The sequence below is a fragment of the Tenrec ecaudatus genome, chromosome 16, assembly GCF_050624435.1.
Source record: "Tenrec ecaudatus isolate mTenEca1 chromosome 16, mTenEca1.hap1, whole genome shotgun sequence".
Classification (NCBI taxonomy): domain Eukaryota; kingdom Metazoa; phylum Chordata; class Mammalia; order Afrosoricida; family Tenrecidae; genus Tenrec; species Tenrec ecaudatus.
The window spans coordinates 17,834,807-17,861,609 of record NC_134545.1 but is presented as its reverse complement, the minus strand read 5'-3'; the positions used below and the strand labels follow the sequence as shown (position 1 = coordinate 17,861,609).

Genomic DNA, 26,803 nt, shown 5'->3' with positions numbered 1-26,803 from the left:
AGTTTTCAGATAGACAGACAGACAGGTCTGTACAGTGAACAGCACCTGGGAGGCAGCACTTGCTTACGACAGTCAACCCAACAAGAGTCAAAGGGCCCCAGCTTGCCTGGGGATAAAGCTCGGCAGGCAGGCAAGGCTGGGAAAGGACAAACGGAATGTGTGAAACGGAGATGTGGAGGAAGCGCTGCTCCACCATGGTGGGGCTGCAGTCAGAAACCATGTATGTGAATTGTTGAATAGAAAACCAGATTCACCCAAGTCACAGTGAGTTAAAGAAACAACCAATGATGTGTAAATACTTTAAGAAACAAATCTGGGGTCGGTTTCCATGGCATAGATTCCGTCCCGTGCCTTAGTAAACTGAACCGTCCCCAGCTGGGCCACCAGCAATGCTCTCAAAATCTTCCTTGGTCGCTCCGGGATGGGGTAGAAATGCCCTCCCACTAGGTTTACGACTGAAGACGACAAGCCACACTGAAAGAAAGTCACAATAGAACGACTTACAAAACAGCCTTTATTTACACGTCTATTCGGTTGAGCAAAATAAATCCAACACGTGAATGACCAGCTGAGTACCGATCGGCAAGAGGTCCTAAGAAAGCTCCCGTTTCCTAAGCAAAGCCGAACGGGGAGGAGTTGAACTTCGTACAGGACATGGTATTTACTGGAAACCAAAGGGCCGACACTCACTAGTCAGACGAACAAACAGGGATCACTGGTTACTAGGCCAAGAAACATGGTCCACCTAGAGCGGCCTACAGAATTCCTCTGAAAACCGGGGCTGGTGTTTTGCTTATAGGAAACACAACGTGTTGACATGTTGTTACAAATCTATGATATAAAAATGCACAGCGCCTTTATTCCCACCTTGTCCCCACCCCTTTACTACAATAGGCCATTGTGGTGAATTGCTAACATCGGTTGTGTTGTCTTTTACAAAGTAAGAACGATGGGCACAGGTGTAGGACAGGTGTCTTCCACAGGGACCAGCAGCCTCAGAACTGGGTTCAGGTTTCACTTCTGAGGCTCACACTCTGAGACAAAAATAGCTTCGGAAACCAGACCCTGTGCCCAGTCTGCAGCGTGACCCTCCTCCTCCCATTGCCCTCAATATGAGGGAACGTTTCCACCTCCTGCCTGGGAACAGCCCTCCCCTTCAGTCTCATCGGAGGGCAGGGAGCGCCCGAGGTCCGGCACATGGCTCGGTAACCGAACCGGGACGAAGTCAAGTAAGGCATCTCTTTTCTCTGGCGGAGGCCCGTTCACTTTCTCAGAAGCAACTTGGCAAAGTCAGCATTGGACATCTTGGGCGCCTCTGCCTGGGTGGCGTTGGCGTCTGCTGGATGCGAGGCAGGGCCGTTCTCGGCCTGGGAGGCAGTAGTGCTCGGGCGCTGCAGGGCCCGAGGCAGGAGAGCGAGCTGGGTCCTTCCTTTCCCCCGCCTGCAAAAGCAAACGTGGAAGGTAGCCTCTAGAGATGAGACGCCAAGGGCCGCTGCCCCCGACCAACTGGTGAAGATTGGTCAGTATGGCCTAACGGTGCTGAAATGAACGTAAAAGATGGAAAGCAGAAAGCAAGAAGGATAACACCACCCCCGCCTCCGCTGTTTCGATGACAAAGTGGAGCTCTCCCTATCGGAGCAAGGCTAGGGTCACAGGCAGTGGATAAAATGGCCAGTCTTGCAATCAGGCCACGATCCTTACAACTGTGCTGTCTGGTCCCTGCCAGGCAAAGAGCCTCGGTTTCACAGGAGGAGACCAATGAGTTTGTTGTAGGTGATTCTGGAGAGCACACACTGCATTCAATCAGCAAAGAGCGACTTTATAAACACGGTCTACACTCCTTGAGTTTGCGCTCCGCCCACCCTCCCCACTGAGCCAGCAAGGGCAGCACGGAGAGCAGGCTCCATGGGGCGGCCCCACCCCAGCCGGGCCCAAGCGTGCAGACACTTACGCGCCGTAGATCTGCCGCGGCACCAGGGGACCCCCAAGGGCTTTCCTGGCCTCTGGCTTCTCTGGAGCTTTCCTCTGAGGGGGATTGCTGATCGCCACCTTGATGACGTTCTCCTTGACGCTCATGCCGTCCATCTTGAGGACGGCCTGCGCCGCCTGGGATTCGTTCTCAAACTCCACATAGGCCAGGCCCTGAAGGAGGAGAATGCAGAGTGGCGGGGATCCGGGACCTGGCCACAGCCCAGCGCTCCAGACTGCCCTCGACCTGCCTGCCTTCTGCTCTCGGTTTACCCCTGCCCTACTGCACTTCCTGTGCGCCTGCCTCCCGACCGTAAGGGGAGAAAGCCTCTCTCAGTTCTGGACCTGGGGACAGATGCGGGAAGGGAAACATAGGGGAGTGCAAGCAATCAGAGGGGAACTAGCAGCAGGGGGTTCTCAGTGGGGAGAGCAGAGCCACTGCTCACCAGGGCTGCAAAGGGCTTAAAGACTCCAAGGAGGCCGCCCAGGAGGAAAGGGGGGTGGGAGGAGGCCCAAAGGGACCTGGAACCAGAAGGGACTCTTGGGAGGCCTCAGGAAAACAGCTGGAGGCCCAGTGAGAAGGAAGAAAGCAGAGGAAGATGCTAGAAGGGCAGGTGCCATGTGGGTCTGGCCAGAGCCCAAGAGGCTTTGCAGCCAGGGATCACAGCACAGCCCCTGGATGCTCGGGATGTGGTTTGTCAAATGCCTTATTCGCTTTTAGGACGATCAGCTGCCAACAGGATAACTGGACTCCGGGTGCAAGCAGAGCCCAATGATTCATCGCTCTGAGCAGAGCACCCGGCACCCCTCCAGGAAGACGTCACCCAGGAGATGGAGAAGCCAAGCTGGCCTCCAATGCCAACCTTGGGTTTGCCAGCCCGGTTGGTGACCAGCCGGAGGTCCTTCACAGTGCCGTGTGCCTGGCAGAGTTCCTCCAGCTCCTCTCGGGTACAGGAGAACGGCAGCCCCGAGATGAACACCTTGTGCTTCTCCAGCGCAGTGCTGTACCGGAACACCTGTCGGGGAGCAGGAAGGAGGGGTAGGTCACAGTTGGGCCCTGCCGGACCCCCACCACCTGCTCGGTCCCAGCATATCCACCTGAACTTGCCCTGCCAAGGCAGCAAAGTCCAGGCTGCCAGTGTCACTTAGTTAATGGGTCACCCTGGGCAAGTCACTCCGCCTCCCTAAGCCTCAACTTCCTCGTCTATGAGAATGGAAAGAATCTGAGCGTGGGGAGGACTCGGTGACGCCATGTGTCAAACGGTTAGCACAGTCTCAAGGCGGCAGAGCATTTCATAGAGGTGGACATTACTGTAACTCATCTCATCGCTGTCAAACCAGCTAATACACGCTCCAAGTGGCCAGGCCACGAGGCCAGTCAGACATCCTAGTTCCTGCAATCACACGAAACCTCCATTCAGTCTAAAGGCAGGAAAAACCGTGACAGCTGGAGCATGCCTGCACTACCCGCTTTGCCCAGCTCTGGCAGGGTGCCGCCTTGCTAGCTTTCAGTCACGGGTTCCAGTGCAGCGTTTCCCAAAATGGGAGAGTAACCCTGGGGTGGAGGGGGGGGAGTGCGGGGTGAGCCTGGAATTGCAGATCCTACACTTTGTCTTCGATGATGGGGGACAGGAATTTTTCCTTGCCGGGGCACCCAGTGATTGTTTTCCTAATCTATTTGGGAACCTACAACCTGGCGGGAAACAAACGATTTCCTTCTCTGCTGGGCTCCAGCGTCCACAGCGTCCACTGTGGTCTGTCACCAACAGCCTGTGTCCACAAGCATACCTTGAAATCTGGGTTCTTGCTCTTGTCCACACAGGGGGAGACAAACATCGGCCTCCCCTCCACATTGCTGCGATCCAGCTCCAAGGCCTGCAGGACCGACTTCTCTTCTTTGAACTCCACGTAGCAGTAGCCCCGGAAGTCCCCGCGGTTGCTGAAGATGGGGCGGATCTCAGCCACTTCGCCACAGGCCTCAAAGAGGGGCCGGAGCTTCGTGTCCGGCTCGGCCATGCTGTAGGGCAGGTTGCTGACAAAGACGGTGATGCCATCCTTCTTGCTGTCGTGGGGCACCCGGGCCATGTCCCTCTTCAGGGCGGTGGCCTTTTCTTTCTGCTTGGAAGGGGGGCCGACCTCCACAGGGGCCCTCCGCCCAGGGAGCTCTGCTTCCGTGCCTGCGCCCTGTGCAGTGGTGGCAGGAGGAACGCTGTTCTCAACTCTCCGCCGTTTGGAGGGCTGCTCTGCAGGGTTCACAAGGAAAGCAGCAGTGACGGAGGGCTCTAAGCTGCTGGACACGTTTACGGGGCGATGGTGGTTCTGTTCCTCTGGACCCTAACGCCCACTGAAAACAGCCCTCAGACACGAGGCACAGGCCGAGCAGACCAGTCCTGCGTCATTCTGGGCCCCAAGGAATGCAGGGTAACAGGCTCAGTCACAGGGAAGGGCTGAAACCACCAAGCTCCATTGCCCAGAGGGTCTCACACGTCAGCGGCACATTCCAGAACCCCTCTCTGGGAAGTTCCGAGAGCAGATGCAGGGTGGAACCTGTTGCAGCACCCAGATGACTAACATGCGGGTGTCACGACCTCTGAGTGAATACCAAGGACTAGCCTAGCCCGGCCTCGGGTCCTTCAAGAAAGCTCACCAGCACTGGGGTCGCAGCACTCTCAGCACTGCCCAGGGCGGGGTCACTGTGGACACTTAAGTTGAGCCACCTACTGACAGACCCGTCCAGAGCAGCCCTGTGGGCCTGGGGAGCACACGGGCCTGCTGCTGCTGCTGCAGCCTCACATGCCCCGCCCTCTGCTCAGGGACAGCACAGACTGTGGGGCTTCCCCATGCGCTTTCCCACTGGACACCCCCTTCCTCCGCCTGAGATGCTGATGCATGCACCACGTCCTCCCTACGGTCTCTGACCCAGCTGGCTCCAGGTGCCCTCTTTGGTCCATTCCAGGGACACAGCACTGTGGTCACAGGGTCACACGGGCCCCACTCTGCTCTGATGAGGGACAAATGAAAATCACCTGCCCTGAGGCAGTGAAAAGGACCCAGCGTCATTCCTGGGTCCCTGCGGTCAGACATGTGGGCTGACTAGGAACACCTGGACAAACTAGGCTAAGGAGCGCTAAGGACGAAGGGCCTGTCTTCTCCCAGAGGGCAAAAGTCACAAGAGTCACAGGAAGACTGAGGATGAGGCCAGACTGACACCAGAAGACCATGAGTTTTCAAATGGAAGCCTCGGGCTATGAAGGGCCTTTGCTACAGGGACAAGGGCCTCGGCTGAGGAATGGGGAATGAGGACAGTAGGCAGCAATATCCCAACAGTGTCCTGAGTTTAATCGAGGCTGCCCGCTCCTGCAAGGATTTGATGGCCTTGGAAGCCCTACTGAGAACTACTGCGTCCAAACGGAAGCAATGGTTTAGGTTTTTATCAAGCTTTACAAAGACCAAGAGGAGCCCTGGTGGCATAGTGGTTACATGTTGAGCTGCTAACTTCAAGGTCAGCAGCTCAAAACCACCATCGGATCCGAGGAAGGAAGATGAGGAGTTCTACTCCCATCAAGAGTTACATCCTGGGAAACTCACAGGGGCAGTCCTACCCTGCCCGACAGGATCACGCGGAGTTGAGACCAACAAGCTTCCTGAGTTTAACAGAAGACCATCTTAGTTTGCAAGACATACACCCTAGAGAGGGGGTGGGGCAGCAGGCCTCCCTCCAGCCTCTGGGGAGACACCAAGCTCTCAGTACTGTCTGAGCAGCAGCCTTACAGCCTGAGAGTTTCCACGATGCCTCGCCCAAGCGTTACCTTCGTCACCCCACTCTCTCTCTGCATCCTCACTGGCTCGGCTCTTCTTCTTCTTCTGGGCTTTCTTCTCGGCCCGGGCCCGCTTCCTCTGTTCACTCTTCTCCTCTTCCTGCTGCGCCAGGACGGCTTCCTTCTCCGCAGCCTAGACAAAAGATAATGGACACATCACTGGGTGTCACAGCATGAGGTGTACCCAACTGTCTTGAGGAGGGGACGGAGGCAGTGAAGGCTCATTTTGAAGGCACAGCAACACTCCAGGGCAGAGTGGAGCGGGCTCATGGGGTTTACAAGGCTGCAACCTTTACAGGCATAGACTGCCACTGCCACGGCGTTCTTCCCCAGGGGGACAGGGGGGCAGTGTGTGTCCCCCTACCAGCCCCTTTGCAGGAAAAATGTCACCCTGGCAATTCTTTAATTCTGCACTGTAGCCCAACATCCAGAGTAAAGGGTAGGTATCTGTAGATGGTTCCAGCATCCCCCGGGGGCAAGATCCTACACTCTAGGAAACACTGGCTGAAGCTATAGATCTGCCTTCTGACTAACAGGAGCCCTGGTGGTGTAGTGGGTTATACATTGGGCTGCAATCCACAAGATCCGAAGTTCAAAACCACCAGCTGCTCTACGGGAGAAAGACAGGGCTTTCTATTCCCTTAAGAATGAGTCTCAGAAACTCACAGGGCATTTCTACTCTGCTCTACAGGGTCACTATGAGTGGGCATCAGCTTGGTTTTTGGTTTTCTTTGGGTTAGCAGTCCAGTGCTTAACCCCTGCACCACTAGGGTCAATAAGAGACCCGTGCCCACATGCTGAGACCTCAATAAAACCAGGACAGGCCCACGCTGCCCTGCTCACCTAGCCTTATTATGACTACACTTCTACAGATCAAGTCCTTGGCTTTTTAATAGCACCTCACACTGCGTCACCGGGGCCCCAAGTTATTTTGGGGCGTTAAGTGAGACTTCTTGTCACTTGTGCATAAGGACCTGGGTGGCCCTTTTCATTCTTTAGCATCAGAAGCAAAACTCCCCCACAAGAACACTGACTGTGGAAGCTAAAGGCATCAAACAATCAAAGACTGCAGCACACCAGATGTCACCCTGTTTCAAGTACTTGGTAATTAACCCGTTCTCAGGAAAGACACTTGAGAAACCCTAAAAGGTTCAGACAAGAAGTCATAGTAAACGCAGACAAAAATGCTGCTGGCGAGTCCAAGGCCCTCGTTACCTTGATCCTCTGCTCGTTCACACGGGCTAGCCGCGTTTCGGTTTTCTGAACGGCTATGTCCCAATCTTCTAATGTCCCTTGATGGAAGAAGAAAGCACATGTTCACTTCTCGGGTTTCGGAGGGATGGGGTAAGTGATTTTCTTTAACTAACACACACACACACACACACACACACACACTCGCTCCCCCTCAGCAAGGGGCAGGACAGCCAGCTCCCCATTTTTTTAAAGAGCGGTCATTAGCAGAGGCTTGAGATTAGAGTTCAAATAATCTTCTCAGGCTTAAGCTGCCTCTGTGCCTTCCGAAAGGAGACCTGGAAACTAAAACCCAACAAAACACTGGTGTTAAAATTAAAAGAATTAGGAGTTCAGAGAGGTACTCTGTCCTTGCTGGGACATGTCCTGTCCTTGCTGTCTATGTCCTGGTGTGATACTGAAACCCACAGGCTGTGGCCTCACACTGTAATGTCCAAGCAAATGCCCAAGCAGATGCCCAAGCGTCTGTCTGTGTCTCTCAGCCGGCTGCCTGCAGGCTCCTGCGCCACTGTGCTGAAGGAGGGTTCTCAACCTGCCCTTGACAAGACAGAGGAAGACACTGATGGGTGCCAGCACACCGGAGTGTGTGTGTGCGTGTGTGTGGTGCTGAACCTCCTACAAGGGGCAGGGCAGCCCCTCGAACCCCACGATTATGAGAACATCTGCCCTCTTGAGCCTGTTCGCACACAAAGATCCGACAAGAGCTGTGGGAGGGCTCAGCCAGCAGAGCACGAGGTGACACTCTGGACACCGTGTGGCTGTGAGAACAGCCTGTCCTGACAGGGGCTTCCAACCAGAGTGCCTACAAGACACCGGTCAGATGTGGCCAGGCGCAGAGCGAGCACGGAGCGCTCACCTTCCGTCCTCTCCATGGTGAGCAGCACTTCACAGACGTGTTCCGGGTAGTCGCTGGTACACTGCACGGCCCGGTGGAGAGCCTTCCTGCAGTGCTGGGTGTCCCCGTGCGCCCTAGGGTGGAAAACAAAAACAAACAGCTGCTGCCACCAGGGCTCACAGAGGAAGAGGCCGCCGCCTTCTCCCACAGGCAGGGCCGAGGGCCCGAGCGCTCTGACAGGTGCGAGACACCAGCACAAGAACCACGCACAGCTGCTGGCACCAGCACTGCTGGAGCGCTTGCTCCTTCTTAACACCCGAGACCCGATGGTCAGAACCCGAAACATCCTTTCCTTAGACAGGCAGGGCGCCAAGGAGCAAGGAGTGCAGCACTCGGCCTTGCTAACAAGTCTGCTTTCCAACTCTGGGCGTGCAGCACCCTGGAGGGGGGACGGGGGCCCAGACCCACCAGGGCAGCGGATGCGCTAACATACAGCATATGCCGACAAGCTTGCCCATCGGATCTGTGTGCGCCAACAAGGGACGGACACACAGGTAAGTACTGTGCATCAGTTAGAATACAGCGTGTCCTCATTTCCGCCTAGAAGTTTGTGTCAACACAGAGGGTTCGTAACTCGACCTCAGGACCACTCTAGAACCCGAGCAGCACGTCTCAGAATCGGAAGCACGTGCTCACAGGGGCCCCTCCGAGGCCCTCTGCTGGTGGCCGGCCAGATCAGAACGCTTTGTTAAGCGTGGAAGCAATGGTGCCCCTTAGGCGGGATCAAGACCCGGCACACTGTTCTCATGATCCCACGGCAAATGGCAAGTCAGCACAAACCGAGTCTGCCGCGGACCAGAGAACCTCAGCGAAGGGCCAGGCGTCCCACGCGGTGCGTGGAGCCGGCCAGTTTGCGCAGAGAGCGCATGTCTGCTTGCAGGAACAGGTGGCTTGACCAGCTAAGGGCATTCACGTGGGCGCATTGGCTCAACCATGAGCGAAGGGAATCTGTCGTGTCAGGGAAAACCACCCAGTGGATTTGCTGCCAGCGGGAAGATTCAAGCTTTCAAGGGAGAATTTCAATTTTGGAAAACTTTGTATCTGCTACGGAGAGTTTGAATGCTTCCTACTTAAGAGTTTTCCACTGAGATCAGTGGGTGTGTGTAATTAATGTGATTATAAAAAACAAAACAAAACACACTGTTCTAACAAAATCTCAACATTTGGAAGAATACTTAACTCAGTGTTTCCAAATGACAAATGCATTAAATAGATATTACAGGCTCAGCCATAGGTAAGATTTACTCAAAATGCAAACAAACCAGTGGGTATGAATGGAACATAGCCTGGACAATTCACCAATCTGGTCTCGGATTCCACAGAGCCACCAACTTTTAAAAACTACCACTTGGTGAGTTGGACACAGTATAAAAGAATGACCCACATGATCTAAGAGGGCTACTGAACTACTCTCATTTCTAACTTCCTACCTTTGCAAGGCCAAACACTCTTCACGTTCTTCAACAAAACAGCACAGCACACAACTAACGGTAAATGCAGAGCTGGGAACCGACCAGTGTAAGCTGAAGGTATTTGCATAGTGTCTATTTTTAAAAAGAGACTAAAAATATTGGCAAAAACTCAAACCTCTACCACTTTTCTCATTACATGTTAGGGGTTTAGAAAATAGGTGCTATTCGTGTTAGATGCAAAGGAGTTACTACTGTTATTTTGAAATGAAATTTTAAAATATTTCTTAAAATTTTCTAATACAATAAAGGTTAAGACACGAAAGCCCTTTGCGAGTCTCACAATTGCTGTGAGGATAAATGAGTCTGTAAAGGCACCATTCAGGAGGAATAGCAACAAGCTGCAAGAATGGTCATCTCTCGGGATGGGAGTATAGAAAACGTCCGCTTCTATCACATATTTCCCTTAACGTCCAACTTTCCAATCTAGAAAGCAGTTTTAAAATCTCGGAAAAACTAAAATATTCAAAAAGGGGAAAAGGCAGTGTAGAAATGTATTTGGCGACATGCAATGTTGAAGACATACCGAATCAAACAGCTGATCATGTTCACTGCCTCTCTATGTTCTGAATGCCATTATTAAAACAGCTTGAAAGATGTACAACATATACATTGATTGCATTTTCAATTACACACAAGGAGAGAGATGTAAAGAGGAGCCTCAAGGACATTAACTAACGGTGGTTGTGCGTGTGTCTGGGTCGGTAAGTGCTGAGCTGTTGAACTGTTAGCTCTGCTTTCAAACGCTTGGTTCTTGTGTAGGCAAAGCAAGACATTTTTTTAAAAGAAGCCAAAATAGACACGAATGTACAAAAACCGAAACCCTTGTGAAGCACCCCTCCCCCACGCGGTCAGTTACCTTTCCAGGTTGTAATACTCAAGCCACATGTTGGCGTACTTGGCATTTCCTTTGGTCATGATGCTGTCCCAGAGTTCCCGGGCTTTCTGCATATTCTTGCACAGTCGAGCCTAAAACGAATTTGCAGGCTCAGTGATGAGAGGCCCTAACCCATTAACACGAACCTGCAGATACATACAAAAAGACTCCCTCCCGGCAGTCAGTGGGAGCACATCCACAAATACATACAGGTCTGACAGAGGATATACGTGCACCATACGTACTCGAGTATAAGCCGGCCGAGTATCAGCCGAGGCACCTAATTTTACCACAAAAACTGCATTAACAATGTGCTGGAAAACGGCGTAAACACAAGCATATCCGGTCTGTGTACTTACCTTTGCTGCAAACACAACCATAAATGTGGTAGCGCAAGCAGGGGCAGCGTTCTGATACCTCCTTAGCTACGCTCTCACCAAACACCTGAGGGGGAGTCGCAGAGCCCACAAAGACAGTGCTCTGCATGCTACTTCGGGGAGCAGGGCAGAGTGAGGAAAAACACACACATCCTGGGAACTAACGGCTATGCGGACCTTCTTCACCACCCCGAGATCGACCTCCACGGGGCCCAGCACCACTACCAACCTCTCTGAAAAGAACCACTACCAATAAGAAGGTTCGGGATAGAGTAGGAAATAACGTAGAATAGAACTCAACATTGAAGAGACCGGACTTTCTAGTTAGATGAATAGAACCTCATGGCGTGGCCTGTTGCTACCCTCCAGCTGGAGAACAAAATTCACCCCCACAGCTCAGTTTTTCGCCCAACGATACACAGGTCCACAAGAGGAACAGTAACACTAGGGAGCGTACGCCACATCTGAGCCTGATCAACCATCAGAGAGCAGAGAATAGCAGTGACCCAGGGCGAAGTTCAGAAGGGTTAGGAGGCAAGAGGGACCACAGGGAGGGCTGGCATGAGGGATGGCCCATGGTGGGGAGGGCCAGCAACGACACCAAACAATGTGTAGGGATTATGGACTGGAAAATTGATCTGCTTTGTAACCATCACCGAATTCAAAAAAGGGATTAAAAAAAAAAAGACTCCCTGTAAATGCCGGGGTTCCAGAAAGTCTTGACTGTTTCCCTGCCAATCACTACTGAGAACCAACCCTGGGAGCCCAAGGCCCTACCAGTACTGGCTTGACACTCTGTAAGAGGGGTTTACTTTGACACACAGGCAAGAAGAGAAGCATCAACTCAACTTTTTGTGAGTGTGTGGGGACCGGAGGGGAGGGGATTAAGTAGAGAAAGACCGATTGGGGATCAAAGCCTGGCTCTGCCACTTACTAGTTCAGCGGCACACGCTCTCTGACCCTGTTTCCTGGTTAAAATGGTCATGACAAGCATCCTATCCAGAAATTTCCCGAAACACGCAGCAGTCCCTCCATCAGTGGTTTCTCCAGCCCACCTGCCCTCAGAGAAGGAAACCAGATGAGAATTTTACAACCCTGGGTCCAGTGATTACAAACTGTAAACTACAGGTCACAGCGTGACTTACAGTGTGGGGACCAGGTCTATCTTGTTCCAGGAGCAGCCCGTCAAAACCAAAGTTGACAAACACTATTACTGAGTCAATTCCAGCTCACACACGCTAAGGGGTTTCCAGGCCTGGAAATCGATGGAGTGGCCAGCCTCATCTTTCTCCCACCACAGCTAGACAAGTGCCTGGCCAATAGTGAGTGCAGTCTCCTGGATGAGTAAAGGCCTGCCCCTCACGTGTGAGCTCCTGGAATGTGCAGGAAGCTAGACAAATGTCCCTGCTGAGCCCAGCCATCGCCCTCGGGAGCACGTACCTCGATCCGCGCCCAGTTCTGCATGATCACGCAGCTTGGGTCTCCACTCTCGTTGAAACCTTCAGAGAACAGAATGAGTCACCAATGGAAAGGCTGGGGAGGGAGATCGGCGAGGCTTGGGCAGACAAGGCCAATCGGCCAAGGCAGGTGGCAGGGCCAGGCTCACGCAGCACTTACGCTCCTCCACTTCCTGTTTCAGGTACTCCAGCGCCCGGGTGAACGTGGACCGCAGCTCCTCCAGCTCTTTACTGGAGTCTGTCAGAAAGGCAAAAGTGGTCCAGCTTCCGGGACCTACGTGGCTCGCTGGTCTCACCCCCACCCTGTACTCGCCTAGGAGCCTGTGACACACCGGCATCGTGCCGGGGGCACTGCAACTAGACCCCTGCCCCTGCCATCACAGGGAGAAAGGCCCCAGGGGCAGTGTGGACAGCATGATGACACACAGGCACAGAGCCACGTGGGACCACAGAGGAACACGGCTCTCCCAGCCAGGGCCACACTGGATGACTAAGTGTAGCTGACTTGAATGTGCAAGTACAAGTTAGATGGGATTTTTGAGTTGCTCCGGGTGGGTCAGAGGGCAGGGATGGGCACGATCAGGACAAGCTGTCCTATAGTCTTTTTTTTAGGTAACTCGTTAGCTGTACAGAAATGAGAGACAATGAGCTGCACGACAGCTGATGATGAAAACCACTCAGGGTTCTAGGGAGAAGCATATTCAGGGACCAGTCTGCACCAGCCCCACGGGGCAGGGTAAGGGGAAGTTCAGCTCTGAGGTGAGACAGGTGAGCATACACACCTTGTTGGAAATCAACCCTCCTCCTCAGGTAATCGAGGTACACCTGCCAGATCTCCACGTAGTCAGTAGCCTGGATAAAGCCTGCACTCAGAGCTTTCTCGAAGGTTGCTAGAGCGAGAGAAGGCGGGATGTGTGGCCAGCAGACCAAGAAGCCAGTGTGCCATTTCCCTGGCTCTGGTAAGAACCTCTGCCAGCTACAACAAGAAAACGCCTGCGCGCAGTGCCCCAACGGGACATCCCCACGAGACACCAACACTGCCCTCTCGCCTCAAGTCCGTCCGTCCCAGGGTCCGAGTCATTTGGAGAACCCCGTAATTAGCATATTAAGACATCAACATCCCAACCCAGCTTACCCCCACTGATGGCCCGTTTTTCACTAATGCCCAATATCCCAGAGTCTCACTCAGGGAAAACTGGATGGCCGAGTTTCACTGCAGCGCTATGCTTTCAACCAGGAGCACACGACTTAAGAGTCCTCCCTGAGAAACAGCCTCACCCGCAATCGTGCAATGGTCAACTTCATATCTCTCCAGGGCCAGCAGGTACCGACTCCACAGGGCAACCGTCCAGGGGCAGTTTCTCACAGCGCGACTGTGTACGGATAAAACCAAGTCCTTGACTTTCAGCTGCCGGTCCTGGGAGCGAGAATTCCAGGGTCAGCAGGGACTCGGTGGCGTGTCAGAGCCGCCACAATGAGACCGGCTCCCAGCACAATTGAGCGACAGTAAGAAAAGCTCTCGTGAGACCGTTTCTGCAGCAAATCAGTTGTCCAAGGGGAGTCTACAGACTATAGCAACCTAAAGAGCTGATGAAGGGCCCTGTATGGCTATTTCCCAATGCAAGGCGATTTCTGGGTTTGCTTCAAGCTAATACAGAGGTGGGGGTGGGGGCGTAGTTGAGAATACAGATAAAATCAAACTAGCCATGAGTTAAAAACTGAAGCTGGGTAAGAGGAGGGCTACTTTAACTATGCTACTTATTTTGTATGTTAATTCTCCCCCAAACTAGTCAAAAGGGGATGGAACATCTATTCTATGAAGTCCTCCATAACAAGGCCGTGCACCAACGGGCCTCCAGCTCACGACTGGCTTACTACCATGGCCAATGTGGTGAGCTGGGAGGAGCAGCAGCAGGGACAGAGAGAGGGGCAGTCTGCCGCTCTTATTTATTGCTCCTTGAAAGACACTCGGAGTCGCTTACAACAACAACCTTACCAAAAGGAGGGCAGAGATGACCTTACTAGGTACTGACTGTAACGGATCCACAGGTCGGGGACGAGGCAGTTCTCCACCAGGGCGCGCTCAAAGACCACCTGGATGCGAGCGGGATCGCCGACTTTCAGCTCGAAGTCGATGTATGCCTGGTACTCGGCCAGCCTCGGCGCCTCCGCTTGCAACTGCAGCAAATGAAAAAGTCACGGCACGGAACCAATCGCTGGCTGCCGTTGGGCGCACCCAAGTCCGCCAACAAGCTCAACTCCAGCCTGACCGCCCAGCTCCGCCTCCCAGCGCATCTGCACAATGGGGTCCACCGAATGAGGCGTGGAATCAGAAGCCTGTGTGGTTCAGAGTCTCTTAAGGGGAACTCTCTCCCGGGCCTCCCAACTCTTCTCGAAATCCATCCCTGGACCACAGGAGACGGCACTCTCCAGCCAACCTGGAACCGGAGCAGAGAAACACTCTTGCCACAGACAGCTGCTAACCTGCCTGCTCCCCACAACTCACATCCTGAGCCTGCTGAGCGAGGGAGCCAGTCCAAGCAGAGCTTTCCGGCTCCTCATCCTAACGGGGCTGGATGGCTCCACCGCACGTGCAGGAGCTAGAGGCGGCCGTGATGAGCAACTGCAGCTACACACGCACATGCACACACACACGCGCGCGTGCACACAGTTCTTGCCACTTAAAAGCCTCACAATCACCGTCTTCAAGGCAGTGAAGTGACAGGGAGACAAGCAGATCTAAGTAGAGAACTAGGCCTTGTCCACAGATTGGAAACTCGGGATTGACCCTCTTGAGTTGGTTCAAGGTGGAGGGACTCATCCTACCGAGAGGGAACCGTGTTAGGACCATGCAACAAAAACCAGTAGAAGGCACTGGAATGCCCAGAAACAGACCGCACACACATGGACAGCTAACCTGTGACAGCTGAGGAACTGTCTTGGCAAAACTCATGCTGGAACACCTGGCTCCCCAGATTGAAACTCCACAGGTGACCCAGCCTCACACCACATAAGCAATCACACCCAGGTGGATTTGGAACTTAAATGAAAAAATAAAAACTGTAAAACACTTAAAGAAAATAAGAAATTTCTTAAACACAAACCATAAGAATATTAATAAAGCCAATGACACCCGAAAGAGAGGCTTTTAAAAAGACATGGTCCTAACAAGTAAGAAAACAAGCCACACACGGGGGGGGGAACATCTGAACAACAACTAAAGGTGGGGTCTGCATACCGTGCTCCCATCAGTCTGTTAGGAGAGACACTCCATCCGGGAGAAAAACAGGCCGCGGCTTGAGGACACACTTCACTAAAGGGGAAATCCCAAGTGGCCAATAAGCCAAACAAGGATGCTCAACTTCATCTTGGATAAATAAAGGGAATGCACATGGAGACGATAAGGAGAAGCTGTCAGACACATCGGACCAGCTGAGATGGAAGGTCGAGTCTGTCAACAGCCAAGGTCAGCCAGAGCACCTGGCACACTACTGCTAGTGCGAGGGAGGGTCCACTGACAGCCTGGAAACCAGCTTCAGCAGCGCCCTACCACCCAGCACACACACACTTCACCAGCACTACACACCCCAACTCCCTACCCGCCTGGACACCTCCCTGGTGGGACACAGAGCCCCAGTTACAGCAGTGACACTCGAGAGACCCACCGACCCAAACCCACAAGCACGGTGCATGAACCCAATGGCAGTACCGTGGCACGGCAAGAAAGTCTGAAGACCCAACTGAGCGAGCCAAGTGGTAAAACGACAAAGAAATACAAGGGCACACCAGTCCGGAGGCGGCCATATCCGAGAGCAGCACACGGAGCGCCTAAGGCCTGGCGAGCTCTGTTCCTCCAAGATGGTGGCTACACAGATGCTGATGTTATTATCATGATCACCACCGTGCACAGTGTACACTCGCTCCGTAACCGACAGGCTGCTCACTCACTCACCAGGGCGTCCTCGTAGGGCTTGTATTTCTCCAGCTGCTGCAGCGCCTTGTGGTAGCTCTGGAGGACCGGTTCTGGGATCGGGTCTTCAGACCATTCTTCATACTCTGCAAAGGTAGCCTCCATATCTATTGAAAGACGGATCCAGTCCCGTGGGTCTTGCCAGCGGGTTTTCAGCAACCCAAACACAGAGGAACCCGAAGGTGCAAGGCTCCACCCACCATCTGAGACCCAGAGGGCTCCCCAAGCTCTTCACAGAGGCCACACTTGGCCTCGAGTCTGCTTCAAAACACTGTCCCTGGCAAGCCCACCCACACAACAGCAAGCCAGTGCTTCCTGGGTCCCAACCCTTGCCCCACTTGAACTTGCTGGTCCTCCCCCTCCAGGAAGGATGTACTATTAGGACACGTTTTGCAGAGGCCCCGAGGGAGGCAGTCATTGGTCTACAGTAGCTAAGGGCAGAGCTGTGAAGCCAGGTGCCCGGGCTCCCGCTCCACTCACTATGCCGTGCTGCCTCACAGGTGAGGTGACATCGACCAGCCACATCCAAGCACAGAGAGGACTGCGGGCAGCCCCACTGCTCAAGAGAGAAGGCTCCACAGAGGGTCTCTTGCTTGGGAACGATTCCCCAGGAAAAGCAGGGCGTGTCACTTTGCTTATTCCCACTGCTCTCCAACCAGGTCTTACAGTGGCGAGCTCTCAGCTGGGGGGCAGGGAGTTTGGCCTTCTCGTCCTCCTGCGGCCCGCACTCTTGCGCACTGGCACAACTCAAGAGAACTTCCCGCCCCGAGCGAGTGTCCCAGGGGCATGAAAACAGCAGCCCTTCATGCCCCTGGAAGCTGGGGAAGTCTGGCTATGGGATGTGCCCACAGCCTTCTGAACACGGGGGTGACGTGCCAGTGCCTCTTACCATAGAGCGGGATCGCCAGCTGCCGCCGGAAGAGACTGTGGACTTTCTCAAGCTGTGAATCAAAGGTTTGTTCCCAGTCAAAAGGGGAAAGGAAGCCAGCTACAGGCTGAAGAAGCAAATTAGGCGTAAATGACATGACATCTGTGCTTCGACCCACCCTAAAGATCTTTTCAACCAATTTTCGGTTCAAACTGGAATAAAACCAGTCTCCGCCCACTTACACACGCAATAGTGTAGGCACTGCTAAAAGAGCTGCAAAGACTAATGCCCTCTCAGCCTAAGTGTTCCCACTGTGGAGGCTGCGAGGAGAGAGAGACCTTTCCAAATGCCACTGCAGGCCGAGACAACCTTAAGAGCATTCCGCACTGGCCATTCTGCAGGGGGTTTCGTGGCTGTGGTAAGAGCCAGTCATGGAGGGTTCCTGGGGGAGCTGGCATTGATAGGGGTGACAGAACAGGCTGGAGTCACTGCCCAGAACAGGACTGTCCAGAGGACGGGCACGTGTCCCGACAATGGGAAACAGAGGCCACTTAGGAGCCATGCTTGACACGAGATGCCCAGCAAAGGGGGTGTGGGTAGGCGTGGCACCATCACCCAGGGGGAAGCGGAAACACGGCTGCAGTTTCCTCACCACTGATGCCATGGAGCTGTGGCTGAGGCTCCTGACAGTGGCCTAGTTATGCGCAAAAGCTGAGAGATGCAGTGTGGGGAAGGAGGGTCCAGCGTCCTTTCTCCATGACAACTACACGGGGGACGGATGACCACAGGCACATCTACACACACTGAACCAACTAAGAGTCTGGGATTTTCAATTATTGGAAAACAAACTGCAGACTCACCAGCTTTTAACTCACAAAACTCAGCCTCCCCAGGGCATGAAAGGGACTGCATTTACATACATCACTGCCCACCTGTGACTACGCGAGCCACCAGACTCATCTGGAGACTTCCACTTCAAAACCCTCCTTCAAACCAACGGAAGCTAGCCGCCCCCCACACACACACACACACAGCCCAGCGGCCCCCACTAGCCCTTACCCGAGCAGCTTCCCCAACCGCACTCTCAAACTCTCGGTAAGCCTCCCAGACGGCGAGTCCTTTGGTCAGGTGCAGGCCGACGGACGAGAGCGCCCTTTCAAACACGGAGCGCACCTTCTCAAGGCCGCCCTTCTGGCCAATTCCTCCGACGGAGTACTGCCCATACTCCAGCCAGATGTTCGGGCCTGCAACGGGCAAGTGTCCAGTGAGTTGTCTGCCCCTGTGAAGGTGGCCGTCTCAGAAGCTCACAGGCCAGCTGCGCTCTGCCCTCCAGGGTCTCGCTAAGGCCAATGGCAATGAGGGAGGGAGGGTTTTTTCAGGGAACAGAGGGCAGTTTCAAAGGCTCTTACGTGAATCTTTTGGAGAGTCACATATAAACTCATGCTATAAATAAAGTTGCAATGGCAATGTGCTGGCTGCTCGGCGTTCAGAGCCCTCAGTGAGAGGGAAGCAAGGGCCCAGCCACTGGGGGAGCTGGAACGAGTGCGGACCCGGGGCTTCTCCGTGCCGTGGCTGCCTCTTCCTGGGGCTCTGAAATTATTCCTTCCACTTTCTATTTGAAAACCAAACCGCCTGACTTAAAGACCCTAGACCAGTGGTTCTCAACCTTCCTGAGGCCACGACCCTTCAATACAGTTCCTCATGTTGTGGTGACCCCCCCCAACCATAAAATTATTTTCGTTGCTACTTCATCACTGTCATTTTGCTACTTTTATGAATTGGGCAACCCCTGTGAAAGGGTCGTTTGATCCCCAAAGGGGTCTCGACCCCCCAGGTTGAGAACCGCTGCCCTAGACAATGATAAATAACAACAGAACTCAAATCTTGCCAGAGGTTGGCCCAAAACACAGCTCAGAAGAGGCAGGAGAGATGAGGCAAATGGAAACGAGGACCCCAGGGAGGAAGAGGGGGGCAGGCCATTATAATGGGGGATGGCAACCCAAATCATGAAACCAAACGTGCAGTGGAACACGCGTGTTTGTCTTCTCAGAGGTCTGAGATGAGATGAGGCTCCGCTGTCTGGGCACCCGCACCTCGTGACAGCAGGGGCAGCCAGGGCAGCCTCAGAGAGAACAGGCAGTGACTTACAAATGTAATCATTCACGGCCTTCTCAAAGAGCTCGTACACGTGCTCCCTGTCCAGGCCGTCCAGGGCCATGTTGATCTCATCATGCAGCCACTCCAGCCACAGCTCTGGAAGACAGACAGAGGCCGGCGTCACCATGGCGCCCAGCCAAGGGCAGCCGACTTTACCACCAGGCCGAAACAGCAAACGCACGACCCAGCCCACGCACCAGCAGTTCTCGGCCACCTGGATCAAGCACACGGGGTTTGGTGCTTCCAGGTACGATCCATGCACTAAAGTCCTATCTGGCACCCGGTGGGCGTCTTACACGTTGCCAGGGACTTGCGCACTTTCTCTTTGCACCTGACACAGTCCTCGTGGCAGGTGCTCGCACCATTAACGGCCAGGCGTCCATCCACACACTGTAAGGCACGCAGGCATGCTTGCCTATCGCCATCGGATGGCGAAACTACTGTGAGCCTCGGCTAACTGCAGGGAAAACCTACTCTCGGACTACTGGCCTGAGTTACGGAAGGTCACACGAGGAGGAAGCGGAGCGACCCAAAATGAGCCAAGCACGCTGATAACCAAGTCCGTGCTCAGCAGCCACGCAAAGGGGGGAGACGTGTGGAGAAAAGGAGAGCTGGACCTGGGACCACGGTCTGACTCCTGCCCCTCGTGTCGGTTCTGGGTCCTCCAGCAGATCCAACTACAAGGACACTCGGATGCAAGCAATTTATTCACTGTGCTCTGGGTGAGAAAGCAGGTTAAGGACACAAATACTAGAACGGGAGAGAGGGAGCAGGGGCCCAGCTCACAATAGCTGTCCTAAGGTAAGGACAAAATCAGGATTCAAGGTCTGACTTCAGCCATCACAGCGGCAATCAGCCACACACAAGTCGAGGCACTAAAAAGGACGGCTTCTGAAAGCCAGGTTTTCAGCTGCCTAGGACACTAGAGAATCCAAGTGCCCTATAAGCAGTGGCCCCACTACCGTAACGACCACGCCACGTTCTGTGCGGAGGGAGGGAGCCTCACCTTCGGTCAGAGGGAAGAGCTCACTCATCTTCTGGCGGGCTGCCCTCACTTTGGTGAGCTCCCCTTCCAGCCGGAGCAGCTTGATCAGGTCCACGTGGCAGTTGTAGTCATAGATGTTGATGGACAGCTAGGAGGGAAAGAGGCAAAAGCTGACACTGCAACGCCATCACCGGGATGGCTTCACTTCCATCACCACCGGGGACACCACCCAATAGCACTCACAAACAGAGGGAGTAAGTGTCCTGGGCTGCTAACTTCAAGGTCAGCAGTAAAAACCATTAGTCACCCTGCAGGAATAAGATGGGGCTTTCTACTGCTATCAAGAGTTAGTCTTAGAAACGCAGAGGGGAAGTTCTACCCTGTCCTATAAGGTCGCTGTGAGTCGGCATCGCCTCGATGGCAGTGAGTTTGGTTTGGGGTTTTAGGAGAGCCACTGGGACAGCTGGGCAGCAACTGAGCTCAGGAAGCAAGCAAGTGGCAGGGGATTTCTATAAGGACTATTATGCTCCTTCTGCCTGATCTGTTATGGTTTCTATCACAGCACATTTGGGCTTCTAAAGAAACCGATTAATCAACTGAGAAGAGTGTGACCTTAGGCAAGGTATTAAGTTTTCTAGCTCATCAATGTCCTCCTCTATGACACGGTTCCTGGTTGATGAGTCTGTTGTGAAGATAGAAAGGGCTGATTCTGCACACTGCTTAGCACATGCAGAGCAAATCCTATTTTACTACACAAAACCAAAGCAAAAGAAGATGAACGCTCCTACTGGAGCAACTAGAATGTTGAAGCTGAGTGGTGCGTAGATCAAAACGTTTTTGTGGTTGAAACTTTTCAAAATAAAACCGCTTTTTAAAATGTTATCCTAAATAGCACGAGCTTTGAAAACAAGCACAGTAAAGAAACCTATCATTAAAAGACAACTATGCTACGATTTCGCTAATATAAAATATCTATAAACACAAACCAAACTCCTTGCCACTGAATCAATTCCGACTCATAGCTACTTTACAGGGCAGGGAGAACTGCCCCTTGTGGGGGCTTCCAACACTGTAACTCTTCAAGAGTAGAGAGTAGTTGGTGGTTTCGAGCTGCTGACCCTCTGGCTAGCAGCCCAAGGAGTGACCAACTCCTCTACCAGGACTCCCCCCACCCCCGCCAAAGAGGCAAGTCTCTAGAATACAGGGTTTTCCCGTGGTTAGCAGGGGTGTGCAGAAGGAAGTGATGGTATAACCCGGGAACATCTTACAGGCGAAGGGTGAGCCCAGCATGCCAACACCACGACTGTCGTTAACGACAGTCACTGAATGTGAAGATTGTGAGACTGCTAGCCGCTTTGCTACCTAGCTACGTAGCGCGTGTGCACACAGACATCTGCACACACCAGCAGAACGTGGCACTGGCCGACTTGTGCTTAAAGAACGGTAAAAGCAAGCCCTTTGAAGAGAAAGGAAACGCTATTTAAAAAGACATCTTGGAGTACTTGGCCCCCAAGAGATGGGCTGTGGGTAAGGAGGGCAGATGATCCTTCTCCTGAGGTTCCTAGGGCCTATGTGAGGCCTGAGCCCAAAGAAGATCAACTGTGCCTGCGACAAGGAGATTCAGAAGTGGAGAACGCACAGGGGCCCTTCCTCGGGGTAAAACACCGAGACGCCAGTCGATTGCGATTGTGAAGTTGCAGGTACGCATGTTGCAATACCCCAAACAGGAGACTCCCCAAAAGACACATACTGAGCAACACTTCCAATAACTCTAGCAGGAGCCCTAGGGCATGTGACGGAATCCAGCAAAAGGCAGAGAGAAAGAACCAGAACGAGAAAGCAAGGAAGGAGGAAATAAAGCAGAGAAGGGCTGAAGCCTCCTAACCTTTCCATCATCACCTCAAAGGCAAATGGTGGAAAGATACTTTTTCTGAAAAAGACAGACTGGCCCACTGGAAATAAAAACACAACCCAACAACACGCTGACTACTGAGAACACACAGCAAATCCAACACCGTGGGCAGACTGCAAGTGAAAGGATGGAAAACCACCACCCACCCAGACCCAGCTGATTCTGACTCAGAGCATCGACTGGACAGAGCAGAGCGGCCTTGTAGGGTTTTCAAGGCTGTCAATCTCGGACAGAAGCAGGCTGTCACATCTTCCTCCCATCGCGCATCTCTCTGGTGGGTTCAAGGCAGTATTTGGTGAGCAGCTGGCTGAGCGCTTAAGCACTGCACCATCAGGGCTCCATTGAAGGGTATGCCAAACATTAAGGGGGAAAAAAAACAGAAATAGCTATGCTAAATATTACATAAAGTAGCTTTCTGAGCAAAGACAATTACTTGAATCAAAGAGAAACATATTACATCATAAGAAAGGATGAACTGTCCAACACAAAGACCTACGGATCCTAAAATGTGTGTGCACCACCTCTGATGACGACAGAGGAAACAAACAATACAACCAAAACAAACACTCACTGCCAGAGAGCTGATCTTCCAACTCACAGAGAATTGACAAGGCCGGCTCGCGATCTTCCCCGTCAGTTTCCCAGACTGCAGCTCTTTATGGGAGTAGAAAGTCTTTTTCTCCGGAGCAGTGGCTGGCAACCCCTTGTATTAACTACTACACCTCCTGGACCCCTCATCCCATACAACAGGGTCGTCTCAAAGGACACGTGGCAAAAAACACATCAAGCCCAAAGCAGAAATAAATGAACCCGCAATCATAATTTGCAGACTTCAACACCCTCCTCCCAGCAACGAACACCAGTACCAAGTGCCCTTAAGTCCACTACAACCCTTGTTGACCCCATGTGTGTCCGGGTGGAACTGGGCTCCACTGGACTTGCAATGACTGCTTTTCCAGAAATAGATCATTAGATCTTTCTTCCGGGGCACCTCTGAGGGACTGGAACCTCTAACCTCTTAGTTAGCAGCCAAGTACTGAACCGTTTAGACTACCCAGGGACTCCAGTAACTGATAAAGTCAGCACAGCTACAGAAGAACTCACCAATCTCATTAACCAACAACAAACACATAGTGCCAACAACAGCACAACACCCATTTTCCACAAGTGTTCATGGAACACCGACCAAGAAAGACCCTATCCTGGACCAAGAAAGCAGCTTCAACCAATCTTAAAGAACTGCAATCATACAAAGTCTAAGTTCTTACCACAGTAGATCAAACTAGAAGGCAGCAGCAATAGAACAGTCTCTAAACATTAACTTTTCCACAATATTATCGATCAAACATGAAGCTGCAAAGAATTTGTTTTTAAATACTACATAGAACTGAGTGGAAGGGAGGGGGGAAAAAGAGGACCTGATGCAAAGGGCTTAAGTGGAGAGCAACTGCTTTGAAATTGATTAGGGCAAAGAATGTACAGATGTGCTTTATACAATTGATGTATGTATGGGTTGTGATAAGAGTTGCATGAGTCCCTAATAAAACGTTTAAAAATAATAATAATAAAAGAACTGAATGGAAATGAAACATCGAGATGAATGGCATGCCGCTAAAACAGTGCTGAGGGAAACTGACAGCACTAGACAAACACTTATGAAAGAGGCCAACCGGCCTTCCAGCGACAGTGACGCAAGATGGCAGCCACCATGGGCTCGGACAATTTACGAAAACCGGATATACAGCCTTAAAATAGAATGTAGACCTAAATACCCAGAAGCACCCCCTTTTGTAAGATTTGTAACAAAAATTAATATGGAGTTAACAGTTCTAATGGAGGGGTGGACCCAAGAGCCACATCGGTGCCAGCAAAATGGCAGAATCCCTGCAGCATCACAGTTGTCCTGCAAGAGCTCCGGCGCCGAATGACGTCTAAAGAAAACATGAAGCTCCCTCAGCCGCCCGAAGGACAGTGCTGCAGCAATGAACCACCAAGAAAGCCCACAGGCCCTCCCCTCCCCATTCAACTGAAGTAGGCATCATGTTCCATGGTGGTACATTTTTCACATAACGTCTTGTAGACCTCAAAGAACTGGACAGGATGCTCCCATTCAAGGGCAAGTTATCTTAAGACACTGTACATGATACTAATGCTTTGACAATTTGAAATAGGTAAGTTGTGCTCTAACAAAAAAAAGAGGACAGATGGCAAATCAACCTAAATTCCTACTGCAAAACTCTACAAAAAAGACCAAAACAACCCTAAACCAAGCAAGCGGAAGGAAATAGACACAAGTGCGAGTTTGGCGCCCGCAACTACAGCAGTTTTCACAGGCCTGTGTGAAAGTTACTCATCACTAAGCTGCAGTTGAAGCAGGAACTTCCAGACAGTGGCATTAGGAAGAGGTGGGAGGTTTGGAAGAATCCATTTCTAGATTGTAGGACAAAAAGGACAGGTCAGAGGCCCTCCAGTCACCATTTGTCAGGTACCATCCTGTGGGACCTCCTGAGCTCCAGGCCACCCACCATCCCCTAGCAGGGCAGGCAGACCTCCACCTGCTCCTCCTCTTCCACTACAGTCGTGGACCTTCTTCAAGCACTCATCCTCGGTGGTTCCCAGCCTCCTCTTCCGACTACAACAGATGACCTCACAAAATCATTAAGGTCGAAGTGAGCTAATGGTTCATCAAAAGACCCAGCGCTAAAAAATCTGAAGACTTGCCGAGAATGCTGAGATCATTTGCTGAAGGTATACAAAACTCAATCTGCCTTCAGCATACCGGTACTCACTCATTAAAAAGGAGAAACGGTAACCCCTGCCTAGCCCAACTGGATTCTTTGATCATGATTCTAGACAAGCAGAACAAGCTACACTCATGGATAACAGTTTTACAACCAAGTCACAGGGCCAGAAGGACACCTAATACTGCATCTTGATCCACAGGAAACCTCGAAGAGTTCAAATCCCACTTCAAGTGACTGAGCAAATCACTTCACTTGTTCTGAGTCTCTCTTTCCTCATCTGTAGAATGTCCCCGTGCTGACCAGTCTGACCTGACCTCCCTGCTCTGCCCTTCCCTGGGTGGTCCACAGCTGCTGGTCTTTCCAGCTTCCAGTTAGGTTGGCCAATAGGAGAGACCAGCAAAGGAAGAGAGGGAGACTCGGTCTATCTTTCTCCACTGCTTCCGTCCCCTGTAGGCTGCTCCCCGACCCAATCCTCAGCTCCCAATGCCATATATCCACACTCACACTATAAGGTGGTTCCCAAGTCCACACGCAACCTCTGCTCTGCCATCCCTGAGCACGCCTTAAAACACAGTAGTCCCTTTCTGCTTCTTAGCCTTTTATTGTGAATGATGTGGGGCTGACATCAGTACAGCATCGTGTTTGCATTCACCCAGCTTAAGCAGTATTATCAAACTTCCCAATGGCTCGCCCTGTCCCCTTCTTTTTGGGGTGGGGTCCTGTGCCCCTCTTGTAGGATTACTGTCTTCCCTTTCACCTTGCCGTCAACTGCCAAGTACCATCCTGCAGGGTCACCTTCTGAACTCAGCCCCACCCATCCTCAGAGGCTGGCCAGGCAGACCTCTATCCCCCGCCTCTTCCACTAGTTCAGTACCTTCTTCAATAACTTAAACCTCGCTGGTTCTAAGCCCACTCTTCCTACCAATACCTATGACCTTATACGGTTTGGCCGCCTCGACCGCTTTATTCCCGCTAAGGGTCACGGAGGGGCACCTCCCAGGTCCAGCCGCCCAGGAAGAGGAGCCCGCTGGCCACTCCGACGCCCACCTGCTCCTCCAGCCGCTCAATTTCCAGCTGGTTCTTCTCCTCCTCTTCGTCGTACTCCCACTCGTATTCCCCCGGGGAGCTCTCCGCTGAAGAAGCCATGGCGTACTCCTCATCGCCATCGCTCTCGCTCTCGCCTTCCTCCCGCGGATCCCACGCCGGCCCCGCGGCCTTGCACGTCGCAGCCGCCGCCACCTCCCGCGACAGCACCTTCCGCCGCGCCGCTGGGTCCTTCACCTTGTCCTCCTCTCCGTCCGTCTGGGCTCCCACTTGGGGCCCAGCCTTGGACTCCACCTCCGGCTCGGCCGCGGAGGAGGCAGCCGCCGTCGCCATCTTGAACCTCCAGGAACGTGGGGTCCTTCGTACGGTCGCCGAAGACCGCCTCAAGCAGGGGCTGCCCGCGGCGCGCGCCTGTCCCAAACCTCGGTGTTCTCGCCACCAAAAGGAAAGCTACTACGTCAGGTGGGAAGGGGTGAAGCTATAAATACGCGCAGCTCAGATCACTTTTATAAATTCGTGAAGAGATTCCGTCAGAGAGAAACTCGTTCGTCAGGACACGTCCGGACGAAGCGTTGGGCAGACGTGGGGTCTTCGCACAGGAAGTGGAGGCCCTAGAGGAAGTCGTGGTGGGAGCGTGCTGACGGGCAAGGATTTCACGCCATCTTGAGTGGGGCACAAATGTATTATTACACTGCCTACGGTGACCTGGCGCGTGGTCCACTCTCCACAGCAACGCAGACAACGCCAAGGCCTTGGGAACGATCGGTTGCACTATTTTGTGCTGTTGTGTACAAGGCCGTTATGGGTCGGAACTCACTGGCAATTCACAACATCCGTCTCTATGGAAGCTGACTGCCACATCTTCCGCGCGCTGAGCACACCACCTTTGGTTAGCAGCTCAGCGCTTTACCCACTGCGCTACCCCGAGCAGTGCCTAATAGGTGTTAGGTGCACACCGGAGTTTTCCTGTCTTGTAAAATAGCCTGCACACAATATGAATGATTGACATTA

At 52.8% G+C, this 26,803-nt stretch overlaps 1 protein-coding gene across 2 annotated transcripts; it reads right to left on the bottom strand.

Annotated features, from left to right (window-relative positions):
• Positions 1-494: 494 nt before the first annotated feature.
• SART3 (spliceosome associated factor 3, U4/U6 recycling protein) lies at positions 495-26,152 on the bottom strand. 2 transcript variants are annotated; one of them, XM_075533352.1, is made up of 19 exons: positions 25,796-26,151; positions 20,114-20,240; positions 19,099-19,203; positions 18,010-18,194; positions 16,972-17,023; positions 16,065-16,189; positions 14,135-14,290; positions 13,391-13,529; positions 12,895-13,002; positions 12,273-12,350; positions 12,096-12,154; positions 10,261-10,370; positions 7,894-8,006; positions 7,002-7,078; positions 5,778-5,919; positions 3,757-4,211; positions 2,832-2,984; positions 1,952-2,142; positions 495-1,440 (listed from the first exon to the last, which is right to left on the bottom strand). In XM_075533352.1, the coding sequence occupies exons 1-19, from the start codon at positions 26,123-26,125 to the stop codon at positions 1,263-1,265; spliced, it is 2,883 nt and encodes a 960-aa protein (XP_075389467.1). In that variant the 5' UTR covers positions 26,126-26,151; the 3' UTR covers positions 495-1,262. The 2 variants fall into 2 exon arrangements, with proteins under 2 accessions (XP_075389467.1, XP_075389468.1); XM_075533353.1 differs by lacking the exon at positions 12,895-13,002 and having other exon boundaries at positions 25,796-26,152.
• Between the last annotated feature and the right edge of the window lie 651 nt (positions 26,153-26,803).

Excerpts from the sequence above, each read along its gene's own strand:
- SART3 (XM_075533352.1), bottom strand. The coding sequence starts at position 26,125 with ATGGCGACGGCGGCTGCCTCCTCCGCGGCCGAGCCGGAGGTGGAGTCC. Across the intron at positions 12,351-12,894 it reads GAGGGTTGATTTCCAACAAG|ACTCCAGTAAAGAGCTGGAG; the intron begins GTGTGTATGCTC and ends CCTTTCTGACAG. Across the intron at positions 1,441-1,951 it reads CCGCGGCAGATCTACGGCGC|GCGGGGGAAAGGAAGGACCC; the intron begins GTAAGTGTCTGC and ends TTGCTTTTGCAG.